Source organism: Barbatula barbatula (genome assembly GCF_947034865.1).
Source record: "Barbatula barbatula genome assembly, chromosome: 10".
In the NCBI taxonomy this organism is placed as follows: domain Eukaryota; kingdom Metazoa; phylum Chordata; class Actinopteri; order Cypriniformes; family Nemacheilidae; genus Barbatula; species Barbatula barbatula.
This window is the reverse complement of record NC_136773.1, coordinates 17,008,058-17,029,271: the sequence shown is the minus strand read 5'-3', so window position 1 is coordinate 17,029,271 and position 21,214 is coordinate 17,008,058. Positions and strand designations below refer to the sequence as shown.

The 21,214-nt window shown below is 38.4% G+C and overlaps 4 protein-coding genes across 8 annotated transcripts; 2 read left to right on the top strand and 2 right to left on the bottom strand.

Annotated features, from left to right (window-relative positions):
* Positions 1-86: 86 nt before the first annotated feature.
* Positions 87-3,338, top strand: LOC306899336 (zinc-binding protein A33-like). 3 transcript variants are annotated; one of them, XM_079465504.1, is made up of 6 exons: positions 87-537; positions 637-732; positions 1,651-1,881; positions 1,989-2,011; positions 2,090-2,208; positions 2,301-3,338. In XM_079465504.1, exons 1-6 carry the CDS (start codon positions 133-135, stop codon positions 2,816-2,818), a joined length of 1,392 nt encoding a protein of 463 aa, XP_079321630.1. In that variant the 5' UTR covers positions 87-132; the 3' UTR covers positions 2,819-3,338. The 3 variants fall into 3 exon arrangements, with proteins under 3 accessions (XP_079321630.1, XP_079321629.1, XP_079321631.1); XM_079465503.1 differs by having other exon boundaries at positions 1,989-2,208; XM_079465505.1 differs by lacking the exon at positions 637-732 and having other exon boundaries at positions 91-537.
* A 401-nt stretch (positions 3,339-3,739) lies between these two features.
* Positions 3,740-11,071, bottom strand: ighmbp2 (immunoglobulin mu DNA binding protein 2). 2 transcript variants are annotated; one of them, XM_079465721.1, is made up of 15 exons: positions 10,780-11,071; positions 10,478-10,647; positions 10,132-10,327; positions 9,824-9,921; positions 9,525-9,688; positions 9,169-9,369; positions 8,840-8,987; positions 8,591-8,765; positions 8,243-8,425; positions 8,001-8,119; positions 7,311-7,405; positions 6,932-7,055; positions 5,970-6,827; positions 5,659-5,858; positions 3,740-4,952 (listed from the first exon to the last, which is right to left on the bottom strand). In XM_079465721.1, exons 1-15 carry the CDS (start codon positions 10,854-10,856, stop codon positions 4,755-4,757), a joined length of 3,006 nt encoding a protein of 1,001 aa, XP_079321847.1. In that variant the 5' UTR covers positions 10,857-11,071; the 3' UTR covers positions 3,740-4,754. The 2 variants fall into 2 exon arrangements, with proteins under 2 accessions (XP_079321847.1, XP_079321848.1); XM_079465722.1 differs by having other exon boundaries at positions 5,982-6,827.
* A 219-nt stretch (positions 11,072-11,290) lies between these two features.
* agk (acylglycerol kinase) lies at positions 11,291-14,615 on the top strand. The gene is made up of 15 exons (XM_079465730.1): positions 11,291-11,507; positions 11,618-11,657; positions 11,757-11,836; positions 11,941-12,016; positions 12,121-12,213; positions 12,298-12,330; positions 12,407-12,501; positions 12,587-12,656; positions 12,739-12,818; positions 12,916-12,973; positions 13,073-13,220; positions 13,358-13,455; positions 13,544-13,614; positions 13,710-13,794; positions 13,953-14,615. The coding sequence occupies exons 1-15, from the start codon at positions 11,398-11,400 to the stop codon at positions 14,082-14,084; spliced, it is 1,269 nt and encodes a 422-aa protein (XP_079321856.1). The 5' UTR covers positions 11,291-11,397; the 3' UTR covers positions 14,085-14,615.
* A 51-nt stretch (positions 14,616-14,666) lies between these two features.
* On the bottom strand, positions 14,667-21,182 carry dennd11 (DENN domain containing 11). Of its 2 annotated transcripts, none has more exons than XM_079465729.1 (10): positions 20,588-21,182; positions 20,252-20,351; positions 19,853-20,011; positions 19,426-19,582; positions 18,829-18,967; positions 18,481-18,612; positions 17,772-17,922; positions 17,115-17,183; positions 16,618-16,809; positions 14,667-16,510 (listed from the first exon to the last, which is right to left on the bottom strand). In XM_079465729.1, the coding sequence occupies exons 1-10, from the start codon at positions 20,964-20,966 to the stop codon at positions 16,498-16,500; spliced, it is 1,491 nt and encodes a 496-aa protein (XP_079321855.1). In that variant the 5' UTR covers positions 20,967-21,182; the 3' UTR covers positions 14,667-16,497. The 2 variants fall into 2 exon arrangements, with proteins under 2 accessions (XP_079321855.1, XP_079321854.1); XM_079465728.1 differs by having other exon boundaries at positions 14,667-16,246; positions 20,588-21,173.
* Between the last annotated feature and the right edge of the window lie 32 nt (positions 21,183-21,214).

The following is a 21,214-nucleotide window of genomic DNA, read 5'->3' as shown; positions in this document are numbered from 1 at the left end:
AAAATATTCCCGGTGTCGTACAGGAAACACTAGGCGAATTTTGAAAATCAGGTCTAACCAGTCTCTCTCAGCATACTTCTGAACACACTTCTGTCAGTCTGCATAGGTTGTTTTGACATCGCCGAATCACATATGATGGCCGGAGAATGTCCGTTTGTCAAGGAGGATTTAACATGCCCATTGTGCTATGAAGTCTTCAATGATCCTGTCACTCTAAGCTGCAGCCACAGTTTTTGTAAAAGGTGCATTCACACACGCTGGCAAAGTAGGGGATTACAGCAATGTCCAGTGTGTCACTGTACAGCGGGCTCATCCAGACCTTCGATCAATCAGGCTCTAAGGAAAGTTTCAGATGTCTTCAAACAGAAGCCAGAGCACTTCATGCTAAGATCAGTGGAACGTTGCTCAATTCACGACAAAGAGTTAAAGTTCTTTTGCCGGAAAGATGCAGAGCTTATCTGTACAGTTTGCACATCAACGCGGAGCCACGCAAATCACAACTACTGCTCGATACCCGAGGCCACATCTGAAATACTGGTAAGGGTTCGATCTGTATTCAAAGGAGTCTGTGAATAACAAATCTGTGGATAACATATTTTATAACATAAAGTGTGTTTTTATACTTCCAATTAACAGAGAGAGCTCACAGCTAGGTATAATCCCTTGAAACAACATCTGAACAGATCTGAAAAATTAAAGGAGAACTTGGAAGAATTGAAAGCGTATATAAAGGTGAACCGAGCAATAAAGCAATAAAAATTGCAAGGGTTTGTTTCAAAACTATCTAGGGTTATCAAACAATTAATCGCATCCAGAATAAAAGCTTGTGTTTACATAATGAATGTCTGTGTACTCCGCATATTACTTTTTTATACATAAAACAAAAAATCAATAATTGAAAAGTAAATGTTTATTATTTTTATTCATTTTCTTTAAATATATGCATGTATGTGTATTATGAATACAAAATGTATATGCACAGGACACAGACATATACTATGTAAACACAAACTTTAATTCTGGATGTGATTAATCGTTTGACTTTCTTCCTTGGAATGAAAAAAGTCATTTTGGAAAACGTTTCGGTTCTATATTTCAACACAATGCTATTGAAATGTAGCTTAGTAAAACGACTAATGCTCTTTTTTTACGTTTCACAGAGGAAATAAAGTATTAGGGGTTTGGTACAATACAGTCTGCTGTGACTAAGAGATTTTGTGTCAACATGACCACTACCAAAACATTATCGGCATTATGTTATTTACACACAACAAAATGACCCATTAGGAGCATGTACATGGTCAGAACATAATAATATAAAAGTTTGCTTTTAACAAATGGAATGCTTTAACTTGTGCTCTTCATGAAAGTCAAACAAAGTTTAGTAATTGAGTCGTATAATACAATGCTGTTGGGTCAAGTGCAAACGCATTACACTATATTAATATTTCCTTTCCAACAAATGTAATTGCTTGGGTACGATTGTGTTTGTATTTACCAGAGTAGTCATTCTTATAATTTTACGGTAATTTACTAGAATATTTTACAGTGTAAAAGGTGTATCATTGTCAGTTTTTGGCCGAACTGTTTCTTTAACATAGAATTCCTTAAGGATCACCCAGTCATAATTATTTGTATTTTAATATACAGAGACAAGCAGCTGAAACTGCAGAGGAAATAAAGAAAGAGTACGAAAAGTTACATGAATTCTTGAGGGAGGACGAAAGAGCTCGGCTTATAGTGCTGAGAAATCAAACAAAAAACAAGACTGAGATGGTGAGCGAACAATTGGAAGCAGTCAATATTATCATTGAAGAGCTCACCGACATAAAAAACTACGTAGAGCCCATCACAATAGCAGACAATCTATCATTTTTAAAGGTCAATATCCCTTCAAATCTTATTTTAACTATACCACATATGGCATAATCTGATGCAAAGCATACAAATTCTGACAATTACGCTAACATTTTCATATATTCCTGCAGGAATGTAAGGAGGCACTAAAAAGGTATCGTAAGCAGCCGGATTTATGCGAAATTACACATTTATTTTTCCAAACTGAAATGAATAAATACATTTATTCCAGGACTACTTACATTATGCCTGACACAGAATATCCGGCAGGGGCTATTATAGACGTGTTTCAGTACCTGGGGTCATTAAAGCATGGGGTTTGGAAACGAATGGAAAAAGTTGTCAACCACTGTAAGTAGGCTACACAATTCTTTATATCATTAACTCACATCACATTGCCAAACTTTTAAATAGTGAACGGTGACTTGTTTGCTTCTGTCCAGACCGTGTCAATTTTGATCCAAACACAGCACATCCTAACTTGATAATCAGTGATGAACTGACCACCGTCAAGTATGGAAAACAACAGAAGGTTCCTGATAACCCCAAACGCTGCACAAGCCGCTTGGCAGTACTCGCCGCTTGCGGAATCAGTTCAGGAAAGCACTGCTGGCACGTGGAAGTGTTAGACAACAACGAGTGGTATATTGGAGTGGCACGGGAGTCCATCAGAAGGAAGAGTTCAGAGTTCCTCAGCCCTACAAACGGTTTCTGGGTAATTGGTCTCAGTGATGAGGAGTATAGGGCTCAGACGTCTCCAAGCACACGGCTCAGTTTAAAAAGGAAACCGCAGATAGTTACAGTTGAACTGGACTATGAGAAAGGAAAAGTGTCCTTTACTAATACCTCAGATGGTACAAGCATTTACACATTTAAAGATGTGAGGACTAAAGAGAGCATCTTTCCTTATTTCTCCATTGGGGTAAATCAGGGAAGCACACTCAGAATCTTAGCACTTTAACGTGTCAAGAAGGACCACAACATTATCCAACACAACAGACACTTTACAAGATGTGAACACTGGTCCAAAAGGACTTACGGTTTCATTTTTTAATCCTATATGTAATTGTATCATAAATATATTTGTTTAATATTTTGTTTCAGCTATAAATGTTTATTTTGTTCAAAACTTTGTGGTGTTAAACTTAAACATGAAGTTGTCCTGGCCCAGTGTTGTTCACATCTTTCGAAGTTTTTTATTTGCTTTATTTGTCCAGGCACTTATTACTTTGGATTAATTTATTTTTCTATTTAAGTGTCACTGTACTTGGCCTAAAGTTAATACTACCAAAACGTAGAAATACTTCATAATTTAAAATATTTGTCTGTTAATTCTTTGTATTACATTATAGAAATTAGTATGGGTGCCAGTTTTTGTTATGAATATACAGTATGAAATTAATTTCTTCAGCTATATTGTTTTATTACAGTTTTATACCGTTAATGCACATTAGCACAATAAACGGAACACCATATAACAGAAACTTATCTGAATGTTCACTTTAAACATTATGTTAATGTAAAACAGTAATGTTTTCCTTTAGCTTTGTTTTGATTTTGGAACTATTTACTGGACGTAACTGGTCATACCTGATTCAAAGCATTGCAGATCTATTATTAGTGCCAAGCATTTCAAGCCCAGAGTATCTACCACAGTAAATCTAGAACTATATTAAAATACTGTACTGCAGCTGTACTATAGGATTACAAGTATTGTAATAAGTTTTAATATTTCAATAGGACTAACAAATTCTTTCCTATAAAAACAACTTTGTGATTTCTCTATACATTACTTTTAGGCAAAATAGTTTTCGCTTAAATCACTAAAACCTACTATCCACAAGGAGGTAGTTCATAGATATGCACACAAGACCACATTTTTACAGCATTAGTAAATCTTGTATTTCTTTCTTTCTGTTCGTTCTGATGAGACGCGAAGAGCCTGAACAACATCAATGTTCAGTCTCTGCAACACATTCCGCAAGAAAGTTTGTTTAGGTGTAGGCTTAACGTAAAGTTTGCTAGCATGCCACAAGATCTAACTGCCAGATGTTGTTGCACATAATCTCGTCATATATCATTTAGGAAAATTGATCTTAATTTATTCACCATCCAAATCCTGTAGTAACCAAATCCCTGTCTCTCACAATTCCACCTCATGTCTCTAATGTCCTCTTGTGGACAAGACGCATATATTACACATGTACATATACTGTGCAAGTAGAGACACTGGGGGGCCGTGCATTGACTAAATATATTATATCCTGTATTAACTAGAATTACTGTATTCACAGCTCTGGTGTTCATATTGTGGAATAAATGAGTCACGGTACATCTGACAAGAACATCATCGAGATAAAGTGGAAAAGTTATCCAAGCTTGGGTTCCAGTAGTCTGATCATTAGGTATTAACAACTTTGAAAGAACTCCAAATATTGATTCCAACAAAAATCCTACAAAACTCTTTTAAAGGGATTTAAGACCAGTATTAGGTTGGATGTATTTCAAGAACTGTATTTCAAGTCTTAGTGCCAGCTAACCGTAAAATTGCTGCATGTTTGATTCTTGTTATTTGCTTATAATTCATTCATTCATTCACCTGAAAAGACTTTAATCACTTTCATGTCTTTTGAAACATATATGAATTTTAAAAACTCATCTTTTGTGTTTCGAGGAAGAAAAAAATTCATCGGGTTTGCAATCACCTGAGGGTGTGTATAACACAGTTTTTATCTCTTTTAAATCACAGCTGTTCCTTAGAACCTAAATACATCCAAACAAAATAAAAGATTGTTTGTGCGAGTTTGTTATTTTGATATTTTTAAATATTGCACTATTAACCATTCATCATATCTGAAATCCAACAGCATGAAATACATCTAGTGTGTTCTACAATGTTATTGTTCTTTGTCCTTGGCCTTGTTTTTTCTGTAAGATGCCATTTCTTTGAGTTTGGAGTCTAGTTTTCTCTGCAGGTGTGCTTTTTTATTTGGGTCCATTGACTTGTCCTTCTGTCCACTTCCAGCATACAACACCCCCTCCTTACTGATCCTCATTCTAGCCTGAGATTTTGCTTTGTCTCCACATCCGTGAACCTGAAGGACAATATATTATCATATCAAAATATTTATATACTCGTGTGTGTATATATATATATATATATATACCTCATAATCAATGTAGCATTAGATGTAAGCAAGTTTCAAAGGGGTAAAATATACATGTTTTATCTTTTCTAATGCTTATTACAAGGTTAGTATTAAGTTTAGAGGCTGCGAATTGCAAACAAAAGCTCACTCCACCCCTCCCTTTCGAAGCACTATGGAGGCTGACACAGAAGATTCTTTTCCGAAGGAGTTTACGTATTTATGACATGTGCTCTGTAGAGCAGTTTGTCTGTTTTGGGCAACTGTAGATACAACATGGCAAATTCCATGTAAGGAGACCTGCGGTGTAGATAGAAATAGCTCAATCTAAGGTAATAAAACGTAACGCTTCAATATGTAAGGTCAAAAATCTCTGAAGACAGTTAAGTATGTTATTTTGCATTTCTGTCATTAGATCCTCCAATACATTACACACAGCATCTTTAAATGGGCAAGACTTGTATGAGACTGCACTTACTATACTTGCAAATGAAGCTATTAGGGACCTTGTTAAAAATAAACTGCAGCTGCTCTTTTTTTAACATTGGCATTCTTCAGAAGGATATGCAAAGCGGCAGGTGGTAGAGCGACATGAACAGCCCAAAATTATTATGAAATGTTATTTCTCATGATATTGACTGCTGTCACATTTTACCTCAGGTATATGATGACTCAGACAGTATTGTCTGTTACAGTAGATGCAGAGCTGTCCTAATATGAGGACGCTGGCTTTACACTTGACAAAGCTGCATACGCTGTCTGCCTTCACCACAGCGTCGATAAGAGCATCAAAATCATCATCTCCTGCGGCAGCTGCAGCAATATCCACTGCTCCTGCTTTCATCTTAGTACTTCCTGTACAAAAACAAAACAAAATGCAATACAGCCATAATGTGTAGCAAAGAGAATATTGGTTCTGATTTAAAGAGATTCAGATGAAAAAAATATGACTGAGACATCACAAACCTTTGGTAGTACCTTTAGATTTCTTAACTGACTGGCTTTTACTGGCATTGAGATTTGACTCCAGTTTCACGCTCTGTTGTTTTTGCTGTTTTTTCTCTTCTCGTTTCTCCATCTCTCGACGCATGCGCTCCATATGCAGGCTTTTCAGATCAATGGCCGACTGTGAGGGTTTCTCAGTTTTTTCTCCATTCAGCACCCCTGCGGCACTTGCGGTCACCTCTGGTGGTTGGGTCTCTGGCTTTTTTTCTGGATTTTCCGATGCTGACTGTGACCGGGAGACAGTGACATGACGGTTCTTCCCCTCTCCGTGACTTTCATGCTTTAATCCCAGCTCTTCAGAGAGCTCGTGGACCAGCAAACGCTCATGAGAATTGAGCGAGGAAGAAAACTGTAGTTCTTTCTTGTTTTGATCCTTAAGGAAGTCTAGTAACTGCTCCTTGATCTCTTGTCTCTTACTCTGGGTCTGCTCAGCATCTCTGGGTTCAGGATGGTGTGAGTTGGAAGCTTGATTTTGTTGACCAGACTGAGCATTCATCTGACTCTCTCCTTTACCCTTGTTTGCATTTTTCTTATGTTCTTGCTCTGCTTTCTTGCCCTGATTTTTGGACTTCTGCTTTGAAGCTTCTTTGATGCCGAGCTGTTTGTCTTTACTTTCACGGGTGTAATTCTGTGGCACACAGTCTTCCAGGTACTCGAATCCGGTCCGAACTTCCCCGTGTTCAGACATATAGTCTACAAGGGATTTGAGGAAGTCATGGTTTCGAACGGTCTGAGAATCACATACTACTGTGAGCTGCCGCCTGGCACGAGTCACAGCCACGTTGATCCTTCTGTCTTCAGCAAGAAATCCAACCTCACCTTAAAGGAATATGCACACTTTTAATTTCACAAGCAATCCTCACATCTTCAAAAAAACGGTAAACTGTTTAAGGACAAACAGTCATTCTCTAATGCTGTCGTACCCTTTCGGTTGGATCTGACCAATGACAACACCACTGCCTCTTTCTCTCGGCCCTGGAAGCCATCAACTGACTTGATCTCTAGCTCGGCATGTTTATGGGACAGTTTCTCTCTCAAAAGATCCACCTGAAATATACAAATCCTTCAGATCATTAAAATGTTCAGCAAAAATGAGATTCAACAAAAACTAAAAGCATAATTTTTCAATTATTACATTTACATTTAGACATTTGGCAGATGCTTTTATCCAAAGCGACTTACATTATGTTGATAATTATATTTGTAATTAAAAGTTTTGCAATGAATTAGAAACGACTGCAAAGCATAGAAGTATTTTCACTCAAATTCCTGTCTCCTTTTACTTTAAAAAGAAAAACTCACCTGGAGATTATAAGGTGCAATAACTGCAATGTCTTTGACTTGAAGTCCTGCCTCAGTAAGAGCTTTTATATGAAGAGCCACAATGTCTACTTCTCCTGTGGAGTTATGGAATACAGAAAACATAATTCGAGAATGAAGACGAATTTCAGTCGTAAGTAGCACTGGTATATTTGTTGCAAGAGCCAAAGTGCCCAAAATCCTTAGGATATTAAGTAAAGATCATGTTCCATGAAGATATTTTGTAAATGTCCTACCGTGAATATATAAAAACTTTATTTTGTGAGTGGATGCAGCAAAATCGCTAAGAAAACATTCCAACTAACTTTGCTCACTCCTGCCCGCTGTTTAGGGATTATCCATTCAAGTTTGGTATCTATGTAAAGCTTAGAATTTTTGCTTTCGGCTTTATCTACTCTTTATATCGTCATTGTATCAGTAAGCCAATAGTGTGTTAAAACAAACCCATTTCTTCTTAGCAACAGCTTGCTACATTTTTTTGCACCCTCAGTTTCCGGATTTTCAAATAGTTGTATTCTCGGCCATATGTTGTCCTATCCTAACAAACCATTAATCAATGGAAAGCTTATTCGTTCAGCTTATTCAGATGATGTATACATTTACATTTTTAATAATTATTGGTTTTGTTGTCTGGGGTCACAAATAAAGGTTTTGTTTGAATCCAATAACAACCTTGATTCCCTTTGGACTGCTCATCCGTGTCTTCCATCTCACTAAGGCCACAGCCTGCTGTGTCAATAAGCAAAAGAGGAATTCTGGTGTCCTCAACATCAGCAACCCCAACCAGGTCTCTGTGCGAGATGGACCAGATAAGAAAAATTATATTAAAAGAGGCTGTGTGCCATCCAATTCACATGCATAAGCAAATCACATAAACTGTTGAACATGGCTAACATATAAAATGTTGTGCACACCTAAGCAAGTGTTTCTCCACTGACTGGTGTGCGATCAGTCTGCCCTCATACATCTGCTCTGAAGCCCACTGCATGATGGCACTGTTCATACGATACTGAGTGGTCAACATTCGGACCACTGAATCTCCGTATTTCTTAATCAGACGTTCCATTAAACTCACAGACAGGCCTTTAGATGCAGCACTGCAAAAGAAATAACCTTATCTTATTAAGTAAATATATGAGTCAGGAAATATATGAGTCAGGGCTTATTGAGAATAACAGCAACCAAAAACATTTACACATATTTTAAGTAGAATTTATTTCTATAGTGCTTTTCATAATTGTAAAAAACTTTTTCTGTCACACCTCTGTGATTTGATGGTGGGTGGCAGCTGCTTGTAATCCCCGGCCAGTATGCACTTGCGTGTTTTGAGAAGAGAGATCCAGCAGCTGCTCTCTAACGCCTGAGCACACTCATCTATCACCACCATGTCAAAATGATCTTTAGGAAGATGTTTCAGAGGACCATTATCAGCGGCTCCTGTATAAAACAAATCACACGCATAAGTTTATAATTGACAAATTCAAACATAAAACCATGAAATGTTTACGCACCAGTGTTAGTTGCTAGAATAACATCCGCTCTCTTCAGGATCTGAGTGATCGCTGTATCCTCTCTGGACCTGAGCTCTCGACGCAGCTCCCCGATTTCTCGCCTCCGGATGCTCTGCTGGCCCTTGTCACGGGCCTTCTTCATTTCACTCTAAGTCAATACATTTATTTTGACATTTGCAGTATTATCACAGTTTTTGTGTGGTACATATTCTGTGAACACTGGCTATTTATATTTATCTATGCAATGCCATTTACAAAGCTTGACTTGTTTAAATACTTATGGCCATTTAAAGCAATAATAAAACTATTATGTTAAATTAAAATCTTACCAAAGCTTTGTCCATATCCTTGCGAATATCAGCAATGATGTTGGTGTTGTCACTGTGCGCAAGCACGGCATCCAGTGAGTGTTTCTGAATAGACTCAAGCAGGCGGGCTGGATGACCCAATCTTAAAACTTTTACCTTGCTTCTCACCAGACGCTCCACCAAGTTATCAACAGCCACGTTAGATGGGGCACAGCAAAGGACCTGGTTACATGCATTAAAATGTTTAGCAATTATTTTTTGTCAAGCACTGCATAAAAAACACAATTCAATTACATATTCATTATGAGTGTTTTTTCTCATAATGTGACGTTTTAATAAACTGAATTTATAGGTAGATGTCGTCACCATGTGCATACCTTTTGTTCTTGTTTTACTGCCTGCAGGATAACTTCAACAACTGTCGTGGTTTTGCCAGTCCCTGGTGGTCCATGTATGATTGCAACATCTTTCTGAGAAATTGCAAATGCTACAGCCTCCTTCTGAGAATTATCTAACTCTTTGTTGCTAAATTCCAATGCATCTGCAATTGTTAATATTATAAAACAAATATGTTATAACTCATTAACACATAATAGTAAACAAATTACTCAACATGTTTATTTATGCTGTAGCAGTTTTTGGGCCTTTTTAATGTGTTACTCAAGATATCTCTTACGTTGATGTGATATTGTCCCTGGTTCTGAGTAACCAAAGAATACGCTGATCAGGTGTGATGCAGGACCATTACTGTATGAATTTAAAGACTTTAAGGCCCTGAAAAAACACAGCAAAGCTAACATCAAATTAAATTCTACATCAGTAATATAATTCCAACAGTGCATGTAGGACAGATTCAAACAGTAGAGCTTATTTAACAGATTTTAATGACACTATAGAATAGAATCCTTTATTTGTCACTGTACGTAGTACATCGAAATTGGATGAAAAACCTACTAGACCTACTAGACTGAGATCTGCACATACTTTGTGAGCCGCTTGTACGTGACATCATTTGCCAGCTTCATCAAATTGTAGAGTCCATCTCTGTCCAAGTTGACACCATCTTGTTTGTCATCAAAAGCCACTGTGAGGGATGTCTGAGTGACACGCGTCACCACTCCTGAACCCAACTGAGACGGCTGACCCTGACATTCTGATGGATACAAACCAACAATGTCACCTAGGAAAAAAAGAGCAAAGTAAAATGCTTAGTCAACATTTGAGTTAAATGCTTTAAACAGATCATGAAAACTTTCCATTTTTGTGCAAACGTGTCACCTGTCTACAGGCTTCCCCCCCTTAAAACCAATATATATCGACAGAGCCTTACCGGGTCCAAACGTGTTGCTGGGAAGAACTGAGGGTCCTATACTTTTTCTAGGTTCAAAAACGACTAAAAGCCTCCCATACATGCCAGTGTGCTGGTTTGCGACCTGAAGTTTCAGCAGGCATACTCCCTTTTGCTGTAAGGTTTTGAGAGATACGTTCTCCTGCCATGCCCTGAAAAGAAATACAGAGTCAGGTTGTTCTTTATGATTAAATACATTTAGGGTAACGTAGATGAAGAATAGCTCCATAAAAACGTGTTTGTGGTAAAACAAGTGTAAAGATGAACGACAATGTGTCATTTACCGCGCTTCTTCTATCTCCGCTTCTCTCTCCTCTTGCAGGAGCTCAAGTGTCTTGGAAACAAAGTCTTCAACCTCCATTCCCGTCACACAAGCGCATTAATGATCGGTAACTCGAAAGGCTTCGTTTATACTAACTCTACCTAAAAGTAATCGTATTATTTAAAGATTTTTACTGTAATAGCGTTATAATGAAACACAATCATTGTCGCACACGTGCACGTATGAAGCTGTCATTACACATCGTTTACTTCTGTTTTTGTATGTATTACAACGCCTGATTTGGGTCCGTCTCTAAATTCAGTCCCATTATAAACAGTAGATCCAGTCTATGCAATTCCTTCCTAAACAAGTCAAAATAATTATGAAAATAAAATGTAAGTACATTAATTGTTTTAATATAATGATATGAACTTTATTGAAATAAAAACAACGTTTCCACGCCGATTTTAAACACTGGGAACGGCCCTTCTGCTCATGTTTTAGTGGGACTTCATTCTTTGTCGTGCCGGTCGTGCAGTGGGAGAACCATGGAATGTCAACGGTAAAGATCTACAGCAGCCTTGAATTTGCTATTGTTTACCCTCATCGGGACATCTAGAAAGTTATCATTTCTGTAATAATGGCTCGTGTGGTAAAAGTGTTTCGGACTCTACGGAATCACTGGAAGAAGTCCACAGTTGCTGTATGTCTGCTGTCATATGGGGGTCATTGGCTGTATGGAAAGCACTGGTTTGTATTTATTTCATTTGCTCAACATAAAATCTGTTTTCCACGAGTGACATGCTTTAAAAAATTTAACTTATGAGTGCTTCATTGATGTTCTTTTTTTTTCTCGACAGTGACAGTGTGCTGCGACGGGAAGCATGTTTAGAGGCCAGGGTAAGACGTATTTGGTTTAATTATGTGTTTCATATAAACACTTGATCTGAACTTAAGTTTTGTTTGCTATGAACTATACTGTATCTGGTGATTTTACAGGAGTTTAGTCGACAATTAATTGGACCACAGGAACATCTTAAGAAAGCCACAGTTATTCTGAATCCTGCTGCCTGCAAAGGGTAATGATGTTATGTGAATAACTTTCACTGTCAGAAATGTAGAAAGGAATCTCCTATAAAATGTCTGTGTCAGTAATATTTATAGCAGTGTTTTCTCTTTGCAGAAAAGCAAATAGTTTGTTTGAGAAAAATGCAGCCCCTCTTTTACACTTGGCTGGTGTGGATATTAGAATTGTGAAGGTATCCATACTTTACATTAGTTTAGGCAACATCGTCTTTTTGTATGTATTTGTTAAATTACTATTGTTTAGTTGTCTATTTAATCTGTTGAAATTCTTAAACAGACTGATTATGAAGGCCAGGCAAAAAAGCTCATGGAATTGATGGAGCAAACAGATATGCTGATAATTGCTGGGGGTGATGGGACGTTACAAGAGGTACCCTTGCATCTTCAAATGTTAATTTAATGTTTTTAACTTTGAGTATTATTCAAATGTTTCTGCATGTTGTATTTCATATAGGTGATAACTGGCCTACTGCGTAGAGCTGATGAGGTATATTTTTTCATATATCTGTTATACATACACCCCATACTGTTATGCATACACAAATTGTCTGCTTTAATCACAGGAGACCTTCAGTAAAATACCAATCGGTTTCATTCCTCTGGGATTCAGTAACTCTCTGAGTCAGAGCCTGCATTTAGTTTCTGACAACAAAGTACAGTAAGTCTCTCATAAAAACGATTAAAGTTTATTCAACAGTGAAATGTATAATTGTGTGTTGTAATTGGATGTTTCTGGTCTCCAGGCACATTACCACAGCGACCCTGTCGATTCTTAAAGGGGAAACAGTCCCACTGGATGTTCTGCAGATAAAAGTGAGATATACAGGGCACAGGCATTACATAGAGATCACATTATATGTTTTACACAGTGTTGATTGTGCAATTGTGTTCCTAGGGTGAGAAGGAGCAGCCAGTGTTTGCCCTGTCAAGCTTACGCTGGGGTGCGTTTAGAGACGTTGCTACTAATATAAGCAAGTATGTTGCCGTTTCTTGTATTCAGAGCATAAATGCAAATATAAAAGTGTATATTTTTCGCAATAATAATCTTGTTTTTTTTCCCACTCTTGTCAAGATATTGGTATCTTGGACCCTTAAAAACAAGAGCAGCACACTGGTTTAGTACACTTAAGGTATGTGCAGTTCTTGGAAAGAATAGTTCAGTTGCATTATGTATCATATACACTCATATAAGAGATTGAATTAATCAGGATGTCCTCTTCACCCCACAGGAGTGGCCACAGATTCACCAGGCATCCCTGTCCTATCTGGGTCCGGTACCACGACCACCTGACCTGCCCGCTGAGAAACCATCCCGACCCAACCTTCTTTATCGGATCCACCGCAGACTCAAGAACTATTGGAACCCTCCTATAGAAGGTATTTTTAAGAATGTGTTTGAGCCTGTTGTTAATCTACATTTCTTTGTATAGAACATGAATGTGAATGCTGTTAGTTCAAGATTAAACTAAAAAAGAACCCATAGGTAATTGTGATTATTTCTGTTGCATTGTTAGAGCCATCAAAAGAGCCAGAGCCGGAGCGATGGGAGAACAAAGAGATCTCCACCGTGGAGTTGTTAGTTAGCACACACAATAAGAACCCTGTTAAAAGAGTGAGTTACCTAAAAAACACACTTGTGGTTTATTAAAATAATTTTTTGCATATTCAATTATCCCTTGTTTTTTTGTCGCTCTCTTTAGCGTGTAGATGATTCAATGCTGATAACTCTGGAGCCAGACAGCCTCACAGTTGGCCAGTTTATCACAGAAGGGTGAGTGTCATATACCTCAAGTGAGACATTGCATTTCTACCTGATTTTGAAAATGAGTTTGTGGATTTCAGTGATGTATGATTTATGTTGTGCAGAACCAAAAAAGCAGTGGACCCAATGCACCCTATAGAAAATTCCTTGCCGCTAGAAGCCAGTGCTGCATGTCTCAATCTCCCCAAGGTTAGTGTGTTATTGTTGTGAGGTAGTTGTTGACAAACATTGATTCTGTCAGGCTGTGGAAAAATAAAGAGAACTACTGTTGGTTCTTACAGTAGCTTTTCTCAGATTTGTACTGTGATATTTCCCTTTATCTATTGTAACTCTTCTCCTACCCACAGGAGGGCGCTGGCTTCTATGACATTGATAATGAGGAATATGAGGCAATGTCTGTGGAAGTGAGACTGTTGCCACGGAAACTGAGGTTCTTTTGCAGTGCAGAGCGCAAAGAGCAGCTTGCACAAGCTCTTTAAATGACAACAGCGCTGTGATGTCGGTTATGTAAATGTGTGGACAGTATGACGACTGCTGATCCTTCCACAATGTCTAAGACACCCAGTCCTCTTTTTAATACCACAGGGTACTAGAACAAAACATCAGAGTCAAATGAACTTTAATGTGTTGTAATTGGATAACTAAGCATCTGTCATTGTACAATTTGTTTTGTGCACACTAATGGACGTCTTAAGACTTTACAGTGGTAAAAATGTATATCTTACCTCAAATGTTTGAGGTTTCTGACAAGCAGTACATTCAAATGGTTTGTAACTGAGACTGTTGATTTTTTTGAAGAGTAGATGAAGAAATAATACTGTACTTTTGATTACAGACAAAGAACATTTAGACTGATTTACATAAAGTAAATGTGAAGCTTCTAGTCTTCAAATGACTGTTATCATGAAAGTACAAAGACAACTCTGGAACCAGCTGAAAATTGTTGTACATTGTTGTAAAAGTCTGACCCGATAAAGACCAAAAAATAAATATGATTCTCTTATCTCTTAAATGTTTTTGGATTTTTGTCAAATGTAACAAAATTATACAAACAACATATGATAGAAAAAGAAACCATTTATTTCAAAAACGGCAGTGAATAAGAATCACTGGCTTTAAAACAACAGACACATGCTGTTAGTTTGTATTACTCTGCACTGTGTAGGTAGTGTGTGAGACAGAGGCATTACACTAGTGATCTGTGATACTAGTAGCGTGAAACTCAACATTCATTTAGCCTGTTATTGTGACAAAGACTGGATATAACATTTAGATGATCCACAAAAACAAATACATTTATACATACACAATACAAGACCTGTACAACTATATAACATGGCTGCTAAATATACATTCTCCATCTTTCAGAACAGGAGGACATTAAACAACCAGCCTTCATCCTGTAAGAGGATTGGTTAAAAGATTCCTAATACAGAGGAAAGTTCTCTCTTAATTTCTCTGATATGTACAAAAATTCACATTTAATCATTAAATCCTCGAAATCAACAGGACGTTAAGCAGTACAGTAGTATTCACCGTTAACAGAACGTAATATTGCATTTAATACGTTTTTATCTTTATTAAACTGTGCCAGACCTGAGTGCCAGCACTCACTCTTGAAATGGAGTACTTGATTCCTTCGTCCACACAGTTTAGTGAATGGTTTGAAAGATTCATCTGTGTTTCACACTCAGTCTAAATGGACATTGGATTTAATGTAAACAGAAACAATAAAACGATTTTCAAATATAACGTTTTAAAAAATCCTCGATTAATACAGTTTTATGTATCATTTGAACAGCATCCGGTTTGGGTCTTCACATAACAGAACAGAGCTCTAGAAATACATAATATAAAAGCCCAAACAAACCCACAATCTGTCCGCTGCTGTTATCCAGCAAATGATCAAACCCAATACATAGAAATAAACACACATACATTATCATGTAAGTAATTCTTTCACAAGTAGAAGATTTAAAACAGAAATCACATTCATTACTCCAGAGACCATTAAATTAGCTGAACATTTCTGTGTCTGTTTGCATTAAAATGTATAATTCACATTCAGTACCATGTGTGATTAAAGGCTTATCCAGCAAAGAACAGGTTTCCTGCTTTACCACATTGGTTTTCACTACATCAAAACCTATTCAGTGAATGTAATCACTAATTCTTTTAAAAGAGAATGATGGGGTAGACAACATTAAAATGTCTACAGTGTTGATCGTTCCATGTCTTTATACAGATTAATAAACAGTCCTCAAACAGGCTGTGTGAAAATACAGCTTTTATGTAGCAAAACTGAGTTGGTCCATGCATAATTGATCAGAAATAAAGCTCAATATACAAGGAACATACGGAAAACACTGACATATGTCTGTTATATTCCAAACAAAATAAATGTTCACTAAATGTACATGAATATGATTAGTAAACGTGAAGCAAACACCAGCATAGTAGTGAAGAAATATGAAACCGTTACAGACATTCAAGGCAGACCGTCGTTACCAGAAAAAAAAGATAAATCCAGGTCTGGGAGTTCTTCCCTTGATGGACTGAGGATTTCCTCCATTCTCTGGTGTCCACATGAAGCAGATTTATCCACTTGGGACGTCACATCAGTTCCCCATGACAGCACTGGCTAAAAGAACAAAGTTACAACTGAAGACCACACATTAGAAGCAGTAGAAAGAGGCACAGAGATCAGTTTCATCGTGTTTTGGGTACAAGCTTAGGCAAAGTTGAGTAGAGCTCTGCATGGCTAGAAAGATAATAACACAGACAGACAGACAGACAAGCAGAAAGACTTCACTCAGTTGGCTGGCTGCAGAGTGCACACAAAGCCTGCAGACAAATTGTTGGTGTTGGCAGTGTCAGTGTCATCCAAAAGGGTCAAGAATGGCTCCTGAGATAGTCGTGCCAGAGAAGGAGAAAATAAAGCGGGCGGTGTGTTAGATAGCCCTCAACAGAGAGTATGCTTCACAGATAGAGGTAAAAAAACTTCTGTCTTACGGGCAGCAGGGGTTGTCGATAACCAGCATGACGTCGATGCCGTAGACCTCTAGCAGGTCGACGAGAAATCCACGGTCACCCTGAGGATCCAGCCCCATGGCTCTCATGTGTTCAGCGGTCAGGGTTGAATCAGCGCTTGCTGCCACCTCAGACAGCGTCTGGAAGATTCTGTTATTCTGCTCCATGAAGAACCTGAGTGAGAAGGAGAGGGAGATTCAGAACAGATTTGCGTTTGATGATCCTAGCTTGCTGTAAGGAACAGGTTTGTTTAACAGATATTTTTTGTATGAACACACATGGACTGAAAAGAGAGTCCATGGCAATCGTCTTTGAAAACAGCATTGGTAGTCATTCGCTAGCACAACAAAACTAAACACACAATTAAAATGAATTTATCACACCAACAAAACCTATTCATCAGAAATGTCCTATTATTAACACCGATGGGTTTTGTTAAAGTGACAATGCTAAACATAAAACTGCTGTGGTGTGCTTACAGAATAAAGAGATCCTCCTCACTGGATGTGCAGTCTCCATCCACCTCCTGAGAGTATAACAGCAACTGCCTGCAAAGATATCATCTTACTAGGCATCTTACTAGACTCATTCGGAACATTATGTGGTAACATTAGGAAAGAGGACATTACTTGAGCATCAAACATTTCACACACCCCATTACATAAAATGCACTTCCTTCCAAACAATTATGAAGATAACCAGCCCTCGAAAACATACAACCATATGCAAAACAGATACAAGGATTTACCAGAGTTAGACTTGAAAAAAATCCCATTCTTTATATAATGTATTGGTGTAAAAATGGTCATTTATAGAAACAAAAATTTATTTATAGAAACATAAATTCAAATATGAGCCTGTTTTAAATCGAAAGCAATGTTATTTCCTGCTTTTATTTATTGCGCTGTAATACTTTTGCACACACACTAATCAATAAACGTTTTGAATTTGTTTATGAATAAACCTTTGCACATCTGGATAGAGCAGGCGTATTAGACAATAGGGAAAAATACTCTGCCATATCTTGCACATTTTTTTTAGATAACACTTCAGTCCATTTGACCATAATATTGTTATCTAATAAAGATATTCCTATTTCTCATGCATGTCTTTCTGGTTAAAAAAGACGGGTGTACCTCTGTTCACAGAGCTTGCGATACTTCTCTCTATCCGCACTGTTGGGTCTGAGCAGAGCCTGGAGGCTTTCTCTGTGTGTCTTTACATTCTGGTTGTCAATGTAGACATCATATAACTCCTTCTTTTCCTCAAAGATCTTCTCTGTTGTACCTGTGAAAACACAAAAAACATGAAATTTACTAGTTTATTTAGTAACCTGACTTCCAATGGAATCAGAAGTTACTTTTCATTCTGACCAGCTTTATATAGTAACCACGATAAAAATGTGTCTCTTCCTTTAGACCAGTGTTTCTCAAAGTGTGGGGCGGGCCCCACTGGTGGGGAATAGAGACATGACAAGTGGGGCGCGACAGATGGGTGGATAATTTACTTTATTATTGACCATACACTCAAAACTTAAAATTACTTAAAACAACATCAGATCGCAAAGAAAAGAAACCTGGAGTTTCGGCACCCGCAGAGAAAACCAAGCAGACAGTGGACCTTATTTAATTTAGTAATTTTTTAACAGACGCTTTTTTATCCAAAGCGTTTACCATTTTGTTTTTGGCTATTGGGGACAGGTGGGGCTCGCACCCCTTCCTTACCTCCCAAGTGGGGAATGGCAGGAAAAGTTTGAGAAACACTGCTTTAGACTGTGGACTAATTCTGGAATTGAATACACTTAGATTAAATTCAGTTCTTAAATTTCTTGACAGAGACACTTACAGGCAACATAAGACAGCTCGGTCTCAAGAGCTGTGATGTCAGCCACATTGATGTAGAAGAAAGGACGGAGCTCCGGAACTGACACACCCATCCCAGGAATGGACACGTTAGCAAGACAGCAGCAACAGTAAACTGAAATATAATATAATACACAATTAGTGAAAATACAAACTACAGAAAGCAATGAGTTGTAAAACATTTTGTGCATAAATCATTGAACAAATGCATGTACTCATATGTGATGTACTGTAATGAGATCTTTCTCATTGGGTTGGCAAGATATGCAAAGAAGTGATGGCAGTCACGTGTTAACATGCTTGTACATGTAAAGTGGATTTTCAGTCTCACCCCGATAGCAGACCACGCCGACAGGAGGAGGAGAGAAAATGAGGATGCGTTTCCTGAGCAAAGCAAACTTCCACAGCACCATGATCTGCTCTCCAAAGAAACGGATGAACTGGGACATGCAGCCAGCCGGGTGTGTGATCTGATAGGAGAACAGCAGATGATACTGAAAACACAGACACTTACAAACAAAGATTTGCAGGATTTATGTCTATAAGCCTCAATAACACTGAGAAAGGCTTTGTTCGGATAAAATCGAGTTGAAGTACACATCAGCAAATTTTTCAGCAAGAGACATTCTGACATTACTCTTGACAATAGGGGACCTTGTGGTTTGTGACCAGCAAATCACACTAGTTCTCTTTTCACGAAGCAGAACTTTCCCATGCGTACGCTGAAGTGCAGAAGTAACACACACTGATTAAACAGTAACATGAAATTCCCTGAGTGCCGTGGCCTAGTTTTCTTTAGAAAGTAGAAAAGTCTTATCGAAATGATGTAATAATACTATCTTGAATATATAAACAGTGTTACAAACTGTACAGGCTTAAATGAAGTACTTTAAAATGTAAGTAGTGAAAAATGAGGCTGGGTGCAAACCTTCATTTCTGGATGCATGCAGCGGTTGACTATTGGCCCAAGAGCACTGGATGGGCAGGCGGTGACCAAACCATTCCCTCCTGGTGGCAATACCGCCTTCTTATCCTCATAGAAAGCTTCCAATGGAGAGTACTGGCCAGGGCATTGCAGCTGGTGCCTACAAGAATAAGCAAGAAACAACACTCAAAATACTTAAATTACGACAACACAAGTACATTTTATTATTACTAACACATTGGATTAGATTGCATTGCATTTTGATATTGTTTATCATTTGAGCACAAGCCTAATTCAGAGGTGACATAAAATCCGAGTAAAATTCTGTGTGACATCACATGCTTCTCAGAGCTTATGTTTAAGAGATTACAACATAATACCAATAGAAACTGATGTAAGTGTTGAAGATGTGTAACAGGGAGACACTCACCGGACCTGATTCTCCAGGAAGTGCATGTAACGGTACAGTAGTGTGTAAGAAGGAGACAAAATTCCTACAGATTTCATCCGAGCCCCTCGTTCCAGCTCGCTCTCTACTGGCATGTTGGCAAAGCATGCTAGTCCAAAATAACAGCCTTTACGGAAATATCTAGAGATAGAGAAGGGCACATTTCTACTTGATGTATACACAACGTGGGAGCTAAATGACAACCATTGAAACACGATCAGAACAAAAAAAAAAATACCAGACATAACACAGGCAGTAGTGAACAATGTGGCCCTGAACAAAATGTAGCAACACTATTTTATATCATCAAGAATATGTATTATGTATACACATATGATATTTAAGTGTACATGTTAAGATCTACAAAAAAAAGGTTCCCACATGAAGTCACTTGAGATCCGATGGGAGCCACTAGCCATTGACTTGAATTCAACACCGTCTAGGTTGACATCTTCAGGTAGGCACCATTCGATCATGTTTCCTGTAAAAGACACAACAAGGCCATTTAAACAACCGTGAAGCTGCTAAACCGGGTTTTAATCGAATAATGTTTGCAGACAGACAAAGAACCCCTCAGCTGACCTCCACGTGAATGAGGAAGTGAGATACAGAACACTAGCACTGACTGTCTAACTTTCACTCACTCAAGTCACATGACAAAACATTATTCCATCATAAAGAGGGGATCCGTCAATCGCACGGCACGGGAAACCTCACCCGATCTTGTGTCGAAAGTCACCACGAAAACAGCAACAATTTGATCTTTCTCTTCCCATTCGGCGATTCTCCGGTCTCTGACGGACAGTCCGTGAAAGGTGCAATCTCCATCCTCGTCCGTAGCAGAACCGTCTCCCCCGGGGCCGCCGTGTTTACTGGGAGAATCTGCACGTTCGCATATAACAGCTGTTGCGCTATGCGTTCTCGCCGGGCTGGTGCTCTGCGAGATATCTGCCCCTACGCCGCCCTGAGCCGGGTAATTCGACAAACCGGATTGCAACGAATCCCCCGTCTCTGCTAACGGGACCGATGGGGCAAGTTCGGCCGGAGGGATCTCCTCCCAGTCCAGCAGCGGAGCGCGATCGGACTGCTCAACCATGTTTGTCGATATTGACTATCGGGGAAAATAACAAAGGCGTCGCACCGTTACGGAACAGCCCAGTCAGAGCGATAAATGGCTACACGTGAAATAGAACATAGCGGTTGCGATGCACAGGTTACCAAAATGTAGTAATCATGCGGGGTAACTGACGCTACCCCGGGTGTACTGTTTTGGTGACGTCACTTACTTCCGTTCACGTGGTGTAACGTGGGTTCTTGTGATCCATCTCCCACCCGAAAAATAAA